At 36.3% G+C, this 19,185-nt stretch overlaps 1 protein-coding gene and 1 pseudogene across 1 annotated transcript; one reads left to right on the top strand and one right to left on the bottom strand.

Annotated features, from left to right (window-relative positions):
- Positions 1-12,295: 12,295 nt before the first annotated feature.
- On the bottom strand, positions 12,296-13,666 carry LOC143572394 (BTB/POZ domain-containing protein POB1-like; annotated as a pseudogene).
- Positions 13,667-16,573: 2,907 nt separating this feature from the next.
- On the top strand, positions 16,574-18,668 carry LOC143572395 (pentatricopeptide repeat-containing protein At4g37170-like). Its single transcript, XM_077057570.1, has one exon. It carries the CDS (start codon positions 16,574-16,576, stop codon positions 18,596-18,598), a length of 2,025 nt encoding a protein of 674 aa, XP_076913685.1. The 3' UTR covers positions 18,599-18,668.
- Positions 18,669-19,185: the final 517 nt, after the last annotated feature.

Here is a 19,185-nt window from a genome sequence, read left to right on the forward strand (position 1 = left end):
TTGTCATAAAATTGGCAACCAAATTGGAGTGTACCTATTTCTCCATATCCAGCTCAACCCAACTCCCCATACCTAACCCAAAATCAACAAGGCAGATACAATGCGTCTCCTTGGTCCTCATCCAGCCGACAACCAAATGCTACTTACTAGCCAACTCCCCAGGCCCATTACACTAATTATCAACCATCATATAATCCTGTGCGCCCACTGCTCCGGCCCTAATACCACAATCTGGACCGCCTCCTTTTGTTGGGTACTCCGATTACTCGCTCTCGGACTTGGCTCAAACTATGCAACAAGTTAATTTGAACCAACAAGATCTTTGGCACATGGACTCCGGAGCATCCACCCATCTCACCTCGGACCCAGGTAAAATTTCCACTTACTCGTCATCTTTTCCTGTTAAGTCTATTTTTGTTGGTAATGGAAACACAATACCAATACAAGGATCCGGCCACACAACCTACACCGTCCCCAGCAGAACCTACCGTTTAAACAATATCCTTTATGCCCCCCACATTATTAAAAATTTATTTTTGGTCTGTAAATTTAATATTGATAACCAAACTTCTATTGAATTTGATCCTTATGGTTTTACTGTGAAGGATTACAAGACTGGGGCTCACCTCTCCCGCCACGATAGCTCGGGGGACCTTTACCCGTTTACTCAACTGGCGAATCCATCAGCCTTTGTTGCCACCACCACGGACCAATGGAATCGTCGGCTCGGTCATCCCAGAGACAATATCTTAAATTTATTGCGTTCTCTTTTTTCTGTCTATTGTAATAAACCTCGGGTTCAACATTTTGCAATTCTTGTCAATTGTATAAACATACTCAGTTGCCTTTTTATGATTCTTTATCTATTACTTATGCACATTTTGATATCATTCATTGTGACTTGTGGACATCACCTATTTTAAGTAAATCCGGTTACAAATATTATATGGTTCTTATTGATAACTTTACACACTTTGTTTGGGTATACCCACTGAAATATAAGTCCGATACATTCCCCACCTTTTCTAAATTTCATTGTTTCGTCTCCACTCAATTTAACCTTAAAATTAAAGCATTTCAATGTGACTTAGGGGGAGCATTCGATAATAATGAGTTCAAATTTTTTTCCAAACAACATGGCTTTGTCTTTCGTTTTTCGTGTCCTCAAACATCCCAACAAAATGGCTGATCTGAGCGTATGATCCGACGATTAAATGACATCGTCCGAACCCTACTCACCAGGCCAATCTCCTTGCTTCGTTTTGGGTAGAGGCTCTCCACAGTGCCACCTATCTCCATAACATTTTACCTACCAAACGGCTTTTCTATTCAACACCCCACTTTGCCCTTTACCGCCGACACCCGACATATGATCACTTGCGTGTTTTCATTTGCGCGTGTTATCCCAACATTGCCTCCACCCAACCACATAAACTTCACAACCGTTCCATTCGGTGTGTGTTTCTCAGATATCCGACAGAATTAAGCGGATACCGATGTTTTAATTCCGCCACGGGTAAAGTCATCGCCTCTCATCATGTGACCTTCGATGAACTTACATTTCCCTTTCGTGAGCAATCCACGACCCACTCATACACCTTTCTCGATGACCCACCTGCATTGTTTCCGCATAACCCATTTACCTATAGATGTCCACCTACTCTACCTACACCCACTATTGAATCACCCTCGGTTCAGCAACCCTCACCCCTACCCGTAACCCCACATCAAACTCCTCATAGCCCACCCTCCACCCATTCTGAACTAGCCCAGGCCCAACAGCCCCATTCCGTAATACCCCTGGTGGAGTCCACACCTTCCCAGCCCTCTCTTGGTTCTTTCTTGCCAATCAATCCTCCAACCAAATTACACAAAATTCTCCCAGTACTCCTACTGCCACTCAACCTATGATCACTAGAGCTCGCGCCGAAATTACTAAACCGGTCATACGCCTAAACCTACACACCACTACTAACCCTACCATCTCACCCATCCCAAAAACATACGCCATTGCCCGGTCGGATACTAATTGGCGTGGTGCCATGGGAGACGAATTTATGGCTATACAAAAAAATGACACGTGGGAATTGGTGCCACGACCGCATGATCACCCGGTTATTCGTTGTATGCGGCTTTTTCGCCATAAATATCACGCCGACGGTAAATTAGACCGGTATAAAGCCCGACTCGTTGTTAATGGTAAATATCAAACCGTGGGGGTCAATTGTGATGAAACCTTTAGTCCGGTAGTTAAACCGGCTACGATTCGTACTGTACTAAGCTTAGCCGTTTCACGTAACTGGCCTATACATCAGCTTGACGTAAAGAATGCATTTTTACATGGGGATTTACAAGAGACTATTTACATGCACCAACCACCAGGATTTGTGAATCCGAATGCCCCAACTCATGTATGTCGGTTGAAACGGTCATTATAAGGTTTAAAACAGGCGCCCCGAACATGGTATAACAGGTTCTCTTCATATATTCTTGCACATGGGTTTCAAAGTAGTGTGTGATAACTCGTTATTTGTCTACTCTCACGGGGGTAAGCTAGCTTATTTATTGCTTTACGTGGATGATATTATTCTCACGGCTTCTGATCCGGGATTACTTCGTAAAATTATTAATACACTTTATCGGGAATTTGCTATGAGTGATATGGGCGCTCTTCATCATTTCTTGGGTGTTAATGTTACTAGAGATGATACAGGCGGCTTGTTTTTATCACAAGCCACATATGGAAGGGATATTATTGATCGAGCAGGCCTGACGGGGTGCAAGTCGTGTGCTACTCCCGTCGATACCACGACCAAGCTAAGTGCAACGGAGGGTGATCTTTTACTAGGCGGTTCAGATTACAGGGCTCTGGCAGGTGCTTTACAGTATCTCACTTTTACCAGGCCTGATATTACTTATGCCGTTCAGCAGATGTGTCTCTTCATGCATGCTCCCCGTGACAAACATTTGCTATTTATGAAATGAATTATTCGTGATATTAGTGGCACTATTGAGTATGGGATTCAGATATCACCATCTCAAATTGGAGAATTGAAGGCCTATTCGGATGCTGACTAGGGTGGATGTCCGGATTCCCGACGATCCACCTCAGGTTATTGTGTGTTTCTTGGCGATAATCTGATTTCTTGGTCTTCCAAACGACAGCCTACTATCTCCCGATCTAGCGCAGAGGCTGAATATCGAGGGGTGGCTAACGCCGTTTTTGAGACTACGTGGTTACGCAATCTACTTGTTGAACTGCAAGCGCCGTTATCTAAAGCTACTGTTTATTGTGATAATGTTTCAGCTGTCTATTTATCACATAATCCAATTCAGCATCAACGAACAAAACATTTTGAGATTGATATACATTTTGTACGGGAAAAGGTCCGTCTTGGGCATGTTAGAGTTCTCCATGTCCCGTCTGCTTTTCAGTATGCCGACATCTTTACGAAAGATCTATCACGTCAGCTCTTCGAATCCTTTCGTTACCGTTTAATCGTTCATCAAACCACAGCTCAAACTGAGGGGGAGTATTAGCCAATAGTTATAGTTACAAATTTATTATGGAATATATTTTGTATAGTGTTTATCTCTTTAGGAGATTGTGATATGTATCTATTTCCATTATTTGTACATCTCTATTTAAAGGGTTATTGTGGAAATCAATGAAAGGGGAAGAATTACGATTCTTAACAAACTGTTATAAATAGGTTTGTAATGGTTTGAAAATGGTTGAAATGAGTTTGTTTTTTTATTGAAATGTGTGTACATATATTTATAATAATTTTTTTATGTATTTTTTAAACAATGTCGTTGGATAACAGTCAAAAAAGGGAAAAGAGAGGGGTGAGGTGAGTGAGCTGCGTGAGCTTGGTGGCCACCAAGCTCACGCCACACGTAAGCAAAAAATGAGGAGGGGGAGGGGTGCTATAAATTCATGTCACGCGTGACCCGTGCCACATTAGACACCATGTGGAACGACCCACCATCCACCTCACCTCACGCGTGAAGAAAATGGGGTATACCCCCAGCATAACACCTCTATTGATTTTTTTTGTTGTCATTACATTTTTTTAATGATGTGGCATGTTTAAGTTTATGTTTATGTTTATGTATCATTTAAAAAAATAAAACTTGTAGTCCCACATAACCACTTCATTTTTCAACTTTCATACATAACCGCCAACACCACCCACCTAGCCTCCTCCACCTCCATCATCACCAACCACCTCCCCCACCACCACCCACCCGGCCCCACCCACCCGGCCACCCCCATCGCTTGCAACTACCGTTGGTAACACCACCGTTCCCACAAGTTTTTTAAAATAATGCCTACAAGTTCATGCCCCGTTAGTTTGGTCGTGACAAAAGAAAATAAAATGAAAGTTAAAAATGGTGGAAAATGTTTCGTTACCTAGGAATGTTCCTATACCTAGGAATGTTCCTAACAAATAGGTGAAAGTTAAGAGGATTTATATCTAATAACCCTTTAAAAAACATGTATGCAAATGTAACCTCCAAATGAATAAAACGGATAACAATGTATGCTAAATTGTGGGTTCAGTTTACATGGTAGCTAGCTGTCCGCTTGAATTGTTATGCTTTTTTTTTTAAACCGTAGGCCTAATCGTATAAATTACAACCTGCTGAATTGTTTGTTTTGTTTTGATTAGTTGCAGCAAAGCATCACTATCTAGAAGATATGATGCTCTAGTTCTTTGGAGTGTTGACGAGGAGGTTGTTTGTTAGTCCGTCTAAGGAAGTCAATGCTCGTGTTTATTGAGTGCCATAGTATAGATAGATAGGATAAGGATGTTCTTGCATTTACTTTTCACTCTTGTAGTTAAAAAACAATTCCCGCTCTAATGAAAATCAACTTCTTTGGTTCCTAATGAACATTTGAATGATTTTTATTACAACCAGAATGTTGAACTATTTGAAGCAACACAAATAAAAGTTAAGTACATATCTGATGCTACAATCCTGTTAAAGTGTCATTGCTTTTTGAAATGAAACTGAAAGTAAAGATTTTCATTAGTTATATTACAATTACGAATTATCACCAGTTATAATTTGAATTATTAGTATCCCGTCGGCCTATAATTTTAAAAAAATAATGCTCCTTATATTTATAACTAGTTTGATCCTCCCGTGTTATGGGAGTTTATTTAAGTTTTGTTTTAATTGTTTTGCTATTTTATGATGATTTATTTTATTTTAACGTAGTTTGTTTTAATTTAATACACATATATTAGTTTGTTATTATATTTTTTTGTGTTTGAGTATTTTCAATTGAGATGTGTAGGTTTTTTAGTTTTTTAGCGAACAAAAATACACCAACACGAACATGTTATTTTTTTAATGAACAAACATGAACACAAATATTTGTCTAATGAAAAGGGGACGTTGATGTAGTTGACGATGGCAGGTAGTATCAGAAGTTAAGTTTACTATATATAAAGAGAATCCCAATAACCTCTTAAATTTTAAGATGTACCATCAATTATTCAAAAGATACAACACATAATGCATCAAATTATAAGAGTTTAAAGACACTTTTGTCTTTAGGCATATCAATGAACGGTTAACTTCAACTAGGGGTGTGCATGGGTCGGCTTGAGGCGGTTTTGAGCAAAACCCATATCCATAACCGATATGTCGGTTAATGGATAACCATAACCATAATCGACCCGTTATAGCGGTTATGGTTAATTAGTTTTGTAGGTTATAGTGAGTCGGTTATGCGTCGGTTAACCATAACAAAAAAATGTAATTGAACTAAAAAGTTCGGTACCAATTATTAAAAAACAATGACATAATCTAACAAAGTGTATAATCGTTAATATTAATACAAAATATTCAAAAAAAGTTTCACATTATATAATCCAAAAATGAACTTCAACTTAAATTGATAACAAAAGTTGACCAAAAACATCAAAATAATATAATCCAACAACACGCTTGGTGAAAGTTAATCTCAAAAATATTGTTGGTTAAATAAATAGGTCGGTTCGGTTATGACGGTTTTGGAATTATCTTTAACCATAACCAACCCGTATTTGATGGTTTTTAAAATTTCACTAAACCGACCCACCGGTTATGTCGGTTATTGGTTAAAATCGGTTCGGTTAAGTTGGTTATGGTTCGGTTATACGGTTATGACAGTTAAGTTGCTCACCCTAACTTCAACTTTGTTAAAAATTAATTACAATTTTAGCCCTTCAACTTCAATTAGTTTTTGTTAAATTGTAATAACTTACACTTTACCTCTTATTCTAAATAAGCTACTCTCACGACTTTTAAACGACCATAACTTTTTCAGCGTTAATATATTTTTAAGGAATTACACCATAAAACGGGCATTTTATTATATTTAATTTGAGTATCATATTGCTATATTTTATTAATTCTAAACAATATAATGTTACGTGATTATCAATTAGTACCGAAAAAAGGTCGGTAATGTTAGGCTCATGGTGTCACACCACCATCTCGAGTCTGGGCGTGCGGCACGCAGTTGGTACGGATTAAAGCGGAAAATATATTTGCGTGGATTAAAATAATATTAATTACATTAACAAACACGGGATTAAAAAGTTCCCGGTTAGTGTTTACAAAAGATTACTTATTTTATACAAACCACCATTTAAATTTAACATTTAACAAAAATGATCTAAGCCATCAGATCGCCTAGATGTCAACTTCGATTCTTCAAGCGTCTAACATTCATTACCTGTAAAACAATTTGAAAATACGTCAGCAACACATGCTGGTGAATAAGCTGACGCATAAAATATTTTATTTACTTAATTACCCCTCGAGACATAGCTTAGGTCTCGGCCCATCGTGGCTTCGGAATAATAAAGATAAAAACTTAAAACACAATTACAAACTTAAGCTCTACTTGAAACCGCTCAGCAATACCCGCAGCCTTCGAGATTACTTAGCTACCATCAGTATACACATGATTACCCTCTCTCGGACATAACTTAGGTCCGGCCCATGGTGGCGGAGGCATATAACCAGGTGTGGCGCGATGTGCCCACCGTCTAACCACATATGTAAGGATCCAAACAAACGTACACGACAGTCTGAGGGCCAGCGATTACTTTTGTTTATGATGTTTTAGAGATACGTAATCTTATGTAATCAATTTGTTTGACTCGATAATACAAGTTGTAAAAGTTGGACGTATTCACCTTTTGAAAGGATCAGCTTCACTTCATTGATCGGTTCGTCTTTGCTATCTCCGACCTATAGTATGAGTATAACCATTTGTTAATACTTGATCTTTAATCTAGCTTAAGACCTTTAGTCTCTTTTTTTTAATCTTTACCTAGATTATATTTTCTTTATGAACCTTTAGTTTAAAATATTTTTCTCTCTTTTACAAGTTTTAAACTTTAGTTTTATTTGTTTACTTTTCTTAAACACTACGTTTCTTCTTCTTGAAGAAACGTATACTTTAATTATTTACTTATTATTTAAGAAACTTAAATTATAACATCAATAACAAAGATATATTTTACATCACATATTTCTTATTTATATTTTTCTTTGTTATACTTTCTTTTGGTTTATTTTCGAGGTATCGAGTATACCCTCGACTAGGGTTTAAGCTTTTTAATATTTGATAATATTTTATTCGGGAATTATCCCTACCTTGGTTGGCTTATTATTTCTAGACTCTCGGACAACACTTCGACACTTGCACGCTCTTCAAGAATCTTGGTCAACTCTTTTCTTGCACGCAAATCGAGGCATGCCAATCTTCACACTTCGTTGGCACGTACTTCAAGGAAGGGCGTCAGCTCGTCTTGTAGTGGCACGTTCTTCGAGATAATGTTGGTTTTAGACACAGATTACGAGGAGGGTCGGGACACGTTTCTCGAGATAGAGAGAGAATGGGTTTCTAGGGAGAAAAAGAGGTTTGATGTTTGGTGTGATGAAGGAATGGGCTGGTTGGCCCTGTTCATAGGCTGACTCGGGAAGTCGCGATGGTCCAAGAGAAGGTCGTCGTGTATCGCGACTAGTCTTGATGAGTCACCACGTAGCTTTGCCACGTGTGCCACGTGGCTGACGCAGTGCAACGTGGTGCAACGTGACATGGCACGTGTCTTGTTGTCAGACCACGTCATCGTGATATGCGACGACGTTGGGTCTTGAGGGATCGCGTATCGCGATCGTACCAGAAGACATATTTTTATTTAAAGTCCTTGGACTTTGAAAACTTGGCATTTCTTATTCAAAAATTTCATGATGTTACACATGGGTCATAACAATTAAGGTTAGAACATGTCGATGCAAAAAAAATGGTTAATTTTGTTAAGTTCTCGATGGTTCAGGTCGAAAGAGGCCATGTCAAACGAGCTTTGGGTTAAAAGGATGCTGGGTTGGAATGAGTTTCGCGTCAAAATGAGCTTTGGGTTAAAAAGTGGTCTACTTGAAATTACTATACATGTCATCTTTGCTTCTTGATTTTCGTCACCGGTTACGCGCGTTCAGGCTTCTTGATTTTCTCTCTCGTTACTCGCGTGTAGGCGTTGTGTGACGCGCTTACCGACACCGCTTCCGCGTTTGATGTCACGTTAAGCACATACCATCATCGGGATACGCGCGTACTGTTGCGAGGAACGTATTGACACTAATAGCGTTCGTGCGTATCCCGCTGCATCACGCTGACACTTGACTAGTCATAAATTGTAAGTAGGATTTTTATAGTGAAAGGAATGATATAGGATGTTGTGAGTAAAAAAAAAAGAAAAAAATATAATAATTTTTCTGTATATTTGAAAAATCCATTTTCACTCTCTATAATTTTTAATAATTTTGTTTAAAGTGGTTGTGAGTTAATGAGAGAAAAAATATAATTATAAAGGTATAAAACAATATTATTTAATATAAAATGAAAAGGAAAGTGTAGTGATTTTTATTATAATTTAGGTGTTGTTTGTTTATCTGTAATAGAAGAGGAGGACCAAACTTCTGTAGTCTGCAAGAAGAAGACTGCTTGTTTTATAACGTCTGTATAGTGCTAAAATAAACAGGTGGTGGTGTACGAACGGTGGTAGTACGTGGTGGAGGACGATGGTGGTAGACGGTGGCGGCAGATGGCGGGTGGTGGGTTGTGGTGGTGGTGATAGACGGTGGTGGGTGGCGGACGGTGGTGGTGGCGGGCGAGGTGGTGGTAGTGGACAGTGTGTGTTGGTAGGTGGTGGTGTTAACACTCTGTAGACCTTAAAAGATCTTAGAAGTGGATGTGCCAAGTCTGCACCAAGAAGAGTTAAAAAAAAGGTTTTAAAAAAAAATCTTTATATGACAATGTCTGCACGTGGTGTGCGCGACGCAGACTAAAGAGTTTGCACAAACCCTTTTTTAGAAAAACAAACATCACCCTGACTTAAAAATAGGAAAAAGGGATGAGAATGCTCAAAGAGTGTTGATAACGTTTAAAGTTTAAAGTATGAGTTATTCTTGATCAATGAATAGTACTTTGGATATTAAATTGTGTTAAAAAAATGACCGGCTATCAACACGTTATATGTCACATTAGCCCGACTAAAAAGCATGTATGGACGTATGGTACATGATCTTTAGCTTGTAATTTAGCCTAAAAATTAGAGGTGGAAGAGGGACCAACAAAAATCACAAGATTAGAAGGTTGTGGACCTAGGGTGCTAGAAGGATGATTGTGACATTGTGTTGTACAAACTTTTATGCATTAGTTTGATATTGGAAAAGCTATATTGAATTTTGATATATTCATAAGTCTGTCAATTATTATTTAACACCATAAATTCACATTTAATGTTTTAAGTTATATGGAAAAGTTAATGTATAAATGAAATTAACGTGTTAGGTGTGAGAATCAAGTAAAGTAATTATATGTATAGAGGTAGAGTAATTATGTAATTATATCATATATTAATTATTTAATTACTCTACTTGCTATATAATTACTATAATTGATTCTCATAATTAGCACGTTAATTTCATTTGTATTTGATCTAAACCTTAAGTACACACGTTTTTTTAAATATTAACATCCTACTAAAACATTAAAATTGGTAACATTTTTGTGTATAAAATATTTTTCATAAACTTCAAAATTATGGTAAATAACATGCCCGGTAAGGTAACCCGCCAAAGCAACCCGTTATAACACAACTACAACGACGTGACTCTTAATCCTACTCTGGCTATGTTTAATGATATCCTTCCAAAACAAAATCAATGCTAAAATCGAACCAAATGAATCAATTTCAAGCTTCATGCTAGTAGCATTTGATGCAAGCATTGTGATGGATATTAAGGTAAATCATTTAAAAAAAAAATCATAGGTTTGGGATGATATGGTATTTGGTAATATCCGCCCGATAGCTCAGGATGAATATATGTTTTAAACATATTATATATTCTTAAAATATAACAATAACAAATAACATGATGAAATTGTTAAAAATGTGTTGTTATTAAAATTCTTAAATCATCAAAAGTATACTTATAAGTATGAGTTCAGGATTGGATTTCGTGTCACAAACATACCAAATGGTAACTTTAACCACATAAAACCATAAATGAGTATACCTGATACCGACATGCATACATGTAAATCAGTGGTATTGCGTAACGCTTACCCAATGGGTACCCGATATTAAACACGATTTTTTTAATCATGTATAAACTGAGATTACTAATACTTTTTTACATGCCCGCCCAACTATCTTCTATATATATATGCAGTTGTTGTAATATTTACAAGACATGTTTTGCAGCTTAGGGCTTGGTTTTATCTGTTCCTTGTCTTCATGGTGTTAGCTAGGTTGCCAGGCCGAACTCGACACACACATGAAAATCATGTTATGCGTATAGTCTCGAACTTTGATACGGTTTCGGTTTGAAACAAATACACTCATTTAATCGAATGGTATTTTTTTTGTGCGTAGCCTTTATCTTATTAATAGTCTATATTACAGAAATTGAGAAAAACAAGAAAATACAAATGTAGTTATTACTATATAACATATAAACATACCGAAACTGTTGAAGTTATTACTATTTAAAACACATTATCTTTTAAAAATAATTGAAATAAACGATTAAACGGATTAAACAAGTCAACTTGCAAAGCCATCAAATCGACCCGACACTACCTGTTTAGCTAATAAACATGTTTCACAAGTTTGGTCAACTTATTAAGATTAAACTCAAACCTGTGAATTCGCTTCGTTTTAGAAATTCTGTTCCCTTTGCTGTCTTAATAACTTCTAAATTCTAATACTTATAGACTGTTCGCTTTCTACTTCTACATTTTCATTTAGCTTTATATTTTTCAATAATTTCTCTAATTCATTAGCAGGCTAAGTTTAGTACCTTCTTAAATTGCAAAGTCCATAATAGAAAGTTTAGAAATTGTAAAGTTAGTTAGTTGGGCCAGTCGGTTTTTCATCTATGATGATGGAGATGCTTGGGTGGGCCAGTGGGCCGTCAATGAGTCAAATGGCTGTTAAAATAGAAAAATAGTGCGGCGGTCATAAGTCATAGCCTTTTGGGCATGGCGAGCAGCGTTCGGGTTGGGCCCTTTCTATGGTAAATGTTGGTAACATATATTAAAGGATGCCTTCGAAAGTTTATGCCATTTCTTTATATTAGCCAGTGATACGAGTGCAAATTGGGAGTGAATCATAATTCAAATTACGTTAAGTTGCTAATTAGGTACTAATTTATGACCCATACTGAGTTTGTGATAATCCCGAATTTTACTCATTAGTAGTATCTGTGTTACTAGCATTAATTGTGTTTATTCTGGTCGAATTAAACCGGTCATTAATGTTTTATCATATTTATTAAAAACGAAAGTGTAATATCAAAACCTGTCCTGAACCGACAAGTAGTATTCACGGGTTTGGCTGGTCGGTTTCGCTCACCCCTAATCATAATTATAAATGTTGATATCTATTACGAGTATCTTATTCTAATAGAAAACTAATTCTAACTGAAACGGGTCATTTTCAGTTTTCTGGATTGACGTTGGTCGTGGTTATGCGAATGAAATTGATATGCGTAGATAAATTAATTTATGTTATATGTTCATATAATGCAATAATAACAGAAGAAACTATACAATTGTAGATTCATTAGAATTCGATTTCTATTAACAAAACTTGTACATGCAATTATTTTGGTTGTAAGACATGAACTTTAATTAAGCATACTTTAGAAGAGTTCAATGAAATCACATTAAATATCTTAATAGTTAAGAATAATAATAATATAAGTAATCAAGTGCTAAATAACATTCAATCATACATAACTATAGCTATTTAACTAACATAAAGCCATAACAATACCAATGTTCAGTCTTTATTACCCTCTACAATAGATTGTTCAGTAAGCTCCACCCTAACCTGATAAACATCATCAATGAAATACAGACTATCTTCCCGAATAAAACGAGTCCATAAAATTGATTTCAAACATAGAAATACAGTCTCCTTACCACCCGTAAGCGTAAAACTCTTTTTGTATATGCTAACAAACTCTCGAGTGGGCTTTGAAATTCTTACTGCAAACTCACAGTCAAACGCAAGAGTACCCGCCTCTTTTACAATAGCTAAAAGAAGCCTGAATCGGTCCATGTAACGCGGGGCCTTAAAATAAAAACTTTGACTACCCAAGTAAAATGATCAAGAATAAACGCTGCCAGATGTAAACAATTTCGCACACAGATCACTCTTTAATTCTAAGTATGCCACACAATGTGGACGTGGTTGTTGGAATTCAACAATCTTAATGGGTCGCAATATGTAGGCACGTTCCACGAACCTACGGTTAAGATTAGAGGCTTCATCACGGATATATGTATGTTGCCTGCCTGGGACCTCGGCTTGAAAAGACATTGCTTCGGTTAGTACCTTTAGCACAAATTTTTGGTCAAACTCATCACAAGCGAATGCACTTATAAGCATTGCACGTGTCATGTAAGGGTAACGAATAAACTTGGCAAGCCAGGTCGCGATGATTTGACGACGCTCCTCTATTTCAGGGTACTGGGCCCGGGCCCATTTGATGACAAAATGAAAAACTTCATCTTCTAACACTACTTGGAGATCATCACTAGCTATAATCGCCTCTACACCATCAAGTGGCAAGTCAAGAATCTCATCCGGAAACCTGTGATTATTTATAAATTTAGATAATTCACGAAACATTAATCGCTTTGGATTTGGTTTTGCTGAAGCTATACCTGGTTATGTCTTTGAAATGGACAGCATAGAACCGCTTGACAGCAATAGTTAGTGGCTGAAATGCTTCAGAAATTAAAATGGTTGAAGGAAGATTAAGATAAACTAATACAGATTCAGGTGTCATCGGTAGATTTCTTAATAAACGGCAGCAATATCTTATGCATGAAGCAACATCAAACTTGTCAGCAACTATTAGTACATCAAGTACGGCCGAAGCAGTTTTAACTTTCAAATTATTGCTATACATAAACTCTAATAGTTTCATGAGACCGGCTTCCTCTGATAATAAAGACAATAATTAAACTAAAAATTAGACATGAACGTATAACATAAATAAGAAATTACTACAAACCCGTGGCATTGATTCGCAAGGTTGCATGGCATGGTCTGGATTCTTTCATCCCGTTTGAAAACAACTACATGTATGAAGAAACAGAATAAAAATAATATACGGTAAATACGATACAAACCAATATATTTTTTTTTCTTTTCGTAAAATAAAGTCTCTTCACATGTTAAATATGAACAAAATTACGACATATTATGTACCAAAGTATAAATATGATTTAACTTATTAGTCTCAAACAAATTATAAGTTTTTAATCCACAAGTTTTGTAAAATAAAAAATCCTTAGATTTATAGTTATTTAATAGATTCTAAAAGTGAAGTTACATTGCATAACAATTTTTCATATATCATATGTTAATTCATATATATAACCTGACTTTAACCTACAAATTAAAATTTCATCGATAAAAAAACATAAATAATGTTGGTATTTTTATGGTATTTGACCATTAATATAATGGAGTAACAAAATTACAAATTTAGAGTCTTGAACATTAAGAAATCACCTTGTAGAAAAACGGACTTCTTGCCGCTAAAATTGGCGAGCTAATATGCAAGGTTTGATCTCTTCCTATGGATCAACGAACCCGAGTTTCAGTTCATAACTTCATATCATTGTAATATATAGTAAAAAAACAACAACGATGATAGTAAAAGACTGATACCTGATGGTGATGGTGTAGACTCGGTCGGGTCAGAATAGATTCTAATGTGAAGAACACGATCGGAGAATTTGCTATTGTTGAACGCAAAAGTGAAGTCTTCGTGGTCACATTCATCCTCAGGAGCAAAGTCAGAATCTATGACCAACGTTGTAGGATCGAACATATCATAATTATTGGAACCTGTCATTGTATTGTATGTGAAAAAAATATGAGAAAGATGTTGAAAACCCTAGTTATTAATCTTTTAACAAATGTGAATAAGTTATAAAAATAAATAATAGATATGTACCAAGCCTAAAGAATATGTTTAATTTATTTATAGGTTTTATCAGTTTTGCACAATTTTAGGAATAATAATTATTCACCTTCCAGTTAAGTTTATCTTGTTTTAGTATAAATGCATAATGTTGTTTGTGTTGGCTTCGGTTACTCTCTTATGGGCAAATTCAGGGTTGAACTTAAAGTTTTTCGCTTTTAATCATCCGACCCTAGAAATTGTTAATCTGAACATGAAAGTATTCTTACTCATGAAACCCGAACCCAACTCGTTATATTTTGAGTCGAGTAGTTATTACAAACCGTTTAACCAAATATGCCCTAATTAATAATATTAGATGCTTGATTCCGGTTAGCCCACCCATAGCTATTCCATCGATTACCACTCCGATATTGCCTAATTAGTTCCATCGATTACTTAGGACCAAATTAGACAAAGATGGTGTTATAAGCGAAAGATGTACACATTGTAACAATGTGTGCAAATGTGATTCCATACTTAGCAAAACAAGCTGATCGACAAATATAAATTGCATTTTGGGTTGAAAATGAAATCACCACATGGACATTTAATCAAAAAGCAATTAGGAATGTTCGTAGCCCATATAACCTAGCATTTTATATATTTTGTTATTATTATTCCTATTATTATTTTTATAGTTTTTTAGACCAAATAATTAAAACTCGATTAACACAACCCGATAAACTTGGACCCAAAAAACGTGGAAGAGATTGGGGTTGGGTCTCGGTGTCCAAATTAAATTTCTCAAACCTGAGGAAACTAACCCGAAAAACCCACAACCAAACACCCATGAACTCACCGTAAGTGGTGGACCCATTGTTAGGTAGTAAATAGTTGAAGGACTAAAGTGTAAATGTTCAATAGTTTAGGGTTATAATTGTAATAGGTTAGTATACATATTCAGGAGTCGTGAATGATGAATATATCGATGATTTGAGACTAAAGTCTTCTACTTCTCTGTACTTCTTCTTCCTCATTATCGATCATACACTTGATTACCAAATTGATACGTAACACCCATGGTCAGAAAGATAACCGAAGATATTGGTTGAGTTGACCAGAGATGATGGTGCGATTGTCACCACATTTTAAAAGTCAAATTCCAAAACTATCTTTTTAATAAATTGAAAACAATCACACACTTTTATTAACAACTATGTTTCATTAAAAAAAGAAACCTACATCAATTTTTCCATTCAAGACTCACTGATTTTTCTTTATTCTTCACCCATATAAAAAAATCATTTTACATCTTCTTTTAATCTATTTTTCAATCTATTGATAGATACTCTCGTGTTGCTAAATGATAGAGTAGTTACTGCAGAGATAAACACGTACATGTGCATGTGAATGTGTTTGCGACCGTTGAAGTTTGAAGAAGTCCTAAAGTTTACGCTTATTGCTTTTAAATAAAATGAACTAGTCAAGCATGTGGGATATGCTTGTATATCGATTCTTAGCTTTATTTTAGTTCATCTTTAGATTCCTTTTATATAGTACTTCTTGTTTAGTTTTGTTTGAGTCTTTGATGTATTTAAAACCATTTTGGCCAGTTATGAATGCAAGCATTTTCGTGAGAAACCAGATACCAAGTGATACTCAATTTATCATTAAATAATGTCTCGTTTATTATCTTCCACAGACACCAACATGCCGTGATTCGTGAATATGAGTGATCGAATAACTTTCTTCTTAACCTCTTGTCCCTTACGTTTAAGCATTCTTTAAGAAGATCTCTTACCTCGAAAACATAAATCAGGAGAATACCACACCAATTCCCCCAATTCCAAATAACCGACACTACATAGCAAGAGATTAAAACATATTCAACTAATTCCAAAGCGTCTACACATAACAGACATACATTAGTTCCTTCAAGTACCCTTCGTTTACGCAACTCCTTCGCATTACCCATTTTACCCATTTCCGCTTTCCACCGGAATCAAACATTTAACCCAACAAAACTACAAAACATTCTCCTAAACATTCCACACAATCAGTTAACAAAATCATGATATCAATTAAACCCCATTTTCGTTCTCTCATTAACCCATCATACCAACGAATAATATCCACTTCATCTTCTTCTTCTAAAACCTTCTTCAAATCCCATAAAACTGAACACAAACACGAAGAAGCCATTATCAATCTATGTAAACAATCCCAATTACCAGAAGCAGTTCAATTGCTTAATAATATTACCCACCCATCTCAATCAATCTACTCCAATCTTCTTAACCTTTGTCTCCAGCAAAAAGCCATAGAACCCACCAAAAGGGTGCATTTGCATGCAAAGAGTGTTAATTATTCACTTGGGGTGTCTAGTTACAATCGAATTATTGATATTTATTGTAAATGTGGGAGTTTGGTTGATGCACGTAAGGTGTTCGATGAAATGCCTGAGAGGGATTTGTGTTCTTGGAATGTTTTGGTGTCTGGGTATGCGAAAGCTGGACGGATTAACGATGCGCGCCACCTGTTCGATGAAATGCCGGAACGGGATAATTTTTCGTGGACTGCAATTATTTCGGGGTATGTTCGGCATGGGTTTCCGAATGAGGGGTTACAGTTGTGTAGAGTGATGTTGAGAGATTGTAATGTTAAGTGTAATAAGTTTACGATATGTAGCGCGCTTGCGGCTTCTGCTGCGACTCAGTGTTTAAGTATTGGGAAGGAAATTCATGGACATATTGTTAGGACCGGGATGGATTCGGATGCAGTTGTGTGGAGTGCTTTATCGGATATGTATGGGAAATGTGGGAGTTTAGATGAAGCTAGACATATATTTGATAAAACGTCGGATAAAGACGTTGTTACATGGACCGCGATGATCGATAGGTATTTCAAACATGGTAGAAAAGAAGAAGGATTTTTGTTGTTTTCGAAATTGTTAAAATCTGGAAATAAACCTAATGAGTTCACGTTTGCTGGGATATTAAACGAATGCGCGCTTGATAACCTAGAATCGTTAGGAAAACAAGTGCATGGGTATATGACACGCATAGGGTTTAACGAGTCTTCGTTTGCAGCAAGTGCGCTAATTCATATGTATTGTAGATGTGGAAACATAGAGGTTGCAGATAGAGTGTTTAAGTGGATACCGAAACCAGATTTAGCTTCATGGACTTCGTTAATTAACGGGTACGCTCAAAACGGTCAACCTGAAGAAGCTTTAAAGTTATTCGAGTCATTACTCGAGTCGGGAATAAAGCCCGATCACATAACATTTGTTGGTGTTCTCTCAGCTTGTACACATTCGGGGTTGGTTGATAAAGGGATTGAATATTTTTACTCCATAAAACATAAACACGGTTTGGTTTATACAGTTGATCACTACGCGTGTGTGATTGATCTTCTTAGCCGATCGGGTAGGTTTAGTGAAGCTGAAGATATAATTACCAAAATGCCTATGAAACCCGACAAGTTTTTATGGGCTTCTGTACTCGCAGGCTGCAAGATACACGGGAATCTTGATTTGGCGGAACGAGCGGCTGAAGCGTTGTTTAAGATCGAGCCTGAAAACGCAGCCACGTATGTCACGCTTTCCAATATTTATGCGACTGCCGGTAAATGGGCTGACGTGGCAAGGATTCGAAACTTAATGGATGTTAATAAAGTGGTGAAGAAACCGGGACGAAGTTGGACTGAAATTAAACGAAAAGTGTACACATTTTTAATGGGAGATACATCGAACCCGAGATTAAATGAAATTCATGAGTTATTAGAAGATTTGCAAAAAAGAATCAAGGAAAATGGTTATATACCAAAGACAGATTATGTACTCCATGATGTTGAAGATGAACAAAAAGAGCAAAATTTGTCGTATCATAGTGAGAAACTTGCGATTGCGTTTGCGATTCTTGTTACTCCACCGGGGAGTTTGATTAAAGTGTTTAAGAATTTGAGGACTTGTGTTGATTGTCATACGTTTATTAAATACGTGTCGAAAGTTGTTAGTAGGAAGATTATTGTTAGGGATTCTAGTAGGTTTCATTGTTTTGAAGACGGGAGGTGTTCGTGTAATGATTATTGGTGAGATTAATTGATTCGTTATTGTGAGTCGAGGAGGCTGCGTGTTTGACCGTTGTCTAATCAAGACTCTTGTTCAGTTTTGATATCAAGTTAAAGAGTACTATTGAGTTGCTATACTGTTGTAACCTTAACAAAACATGTTGAATATCATATTGGCTTGAAATAATCAAATTAGTACTTCAACATTTATATTTGATGAATAAAGACCAGAAGGAGCTTTAAGCAACAAATCTGTTCTGTTTTTTTTTTTCTCATGTAATTTTAATGAAATAATTTTTCTAGGCAAGAGAATAAAAAAAAGGCTTGAATATTAGCCATAAGCTTGACTCGAATTCAAGGTCTAATTTGAGACTGAACCGTTTCTAAACGCTGTGATTCTCAAATTTAGAGGTGCAAATCCTATATGGTTAACCTGACCAAATCAAAACCATTTATACCCTAAAATACCCATAGGTTGGGGACTGGTTTGGAGTTCTCGAGCACAAGCTGATTAGAAACCAGTTAACCGAAAACGAATGGTCTTTAAATTTATTATCCCCAAATGGTGACGAGTCTGATGACTGATGAGTTGATTATCACCAATTTAGTTGC

Source organism: Bidens hawaiensis, unplaced genomic scaffold (genome assembly GCF_021521415.1).
Source record: "Bidens hawaiensis isolate Kalapana, Puna unplaced genomic scaffold, B.hawaiensis_p1.1 tig00025838_1, whole genome shotgun sequence".
Taxonomy (NCBI): Eukaryota; Viridiplantae; Streptophyta; class Magnoliopsida; order Asterales; family Asteraceae; genus Bidens; species Bidens hawaiensis.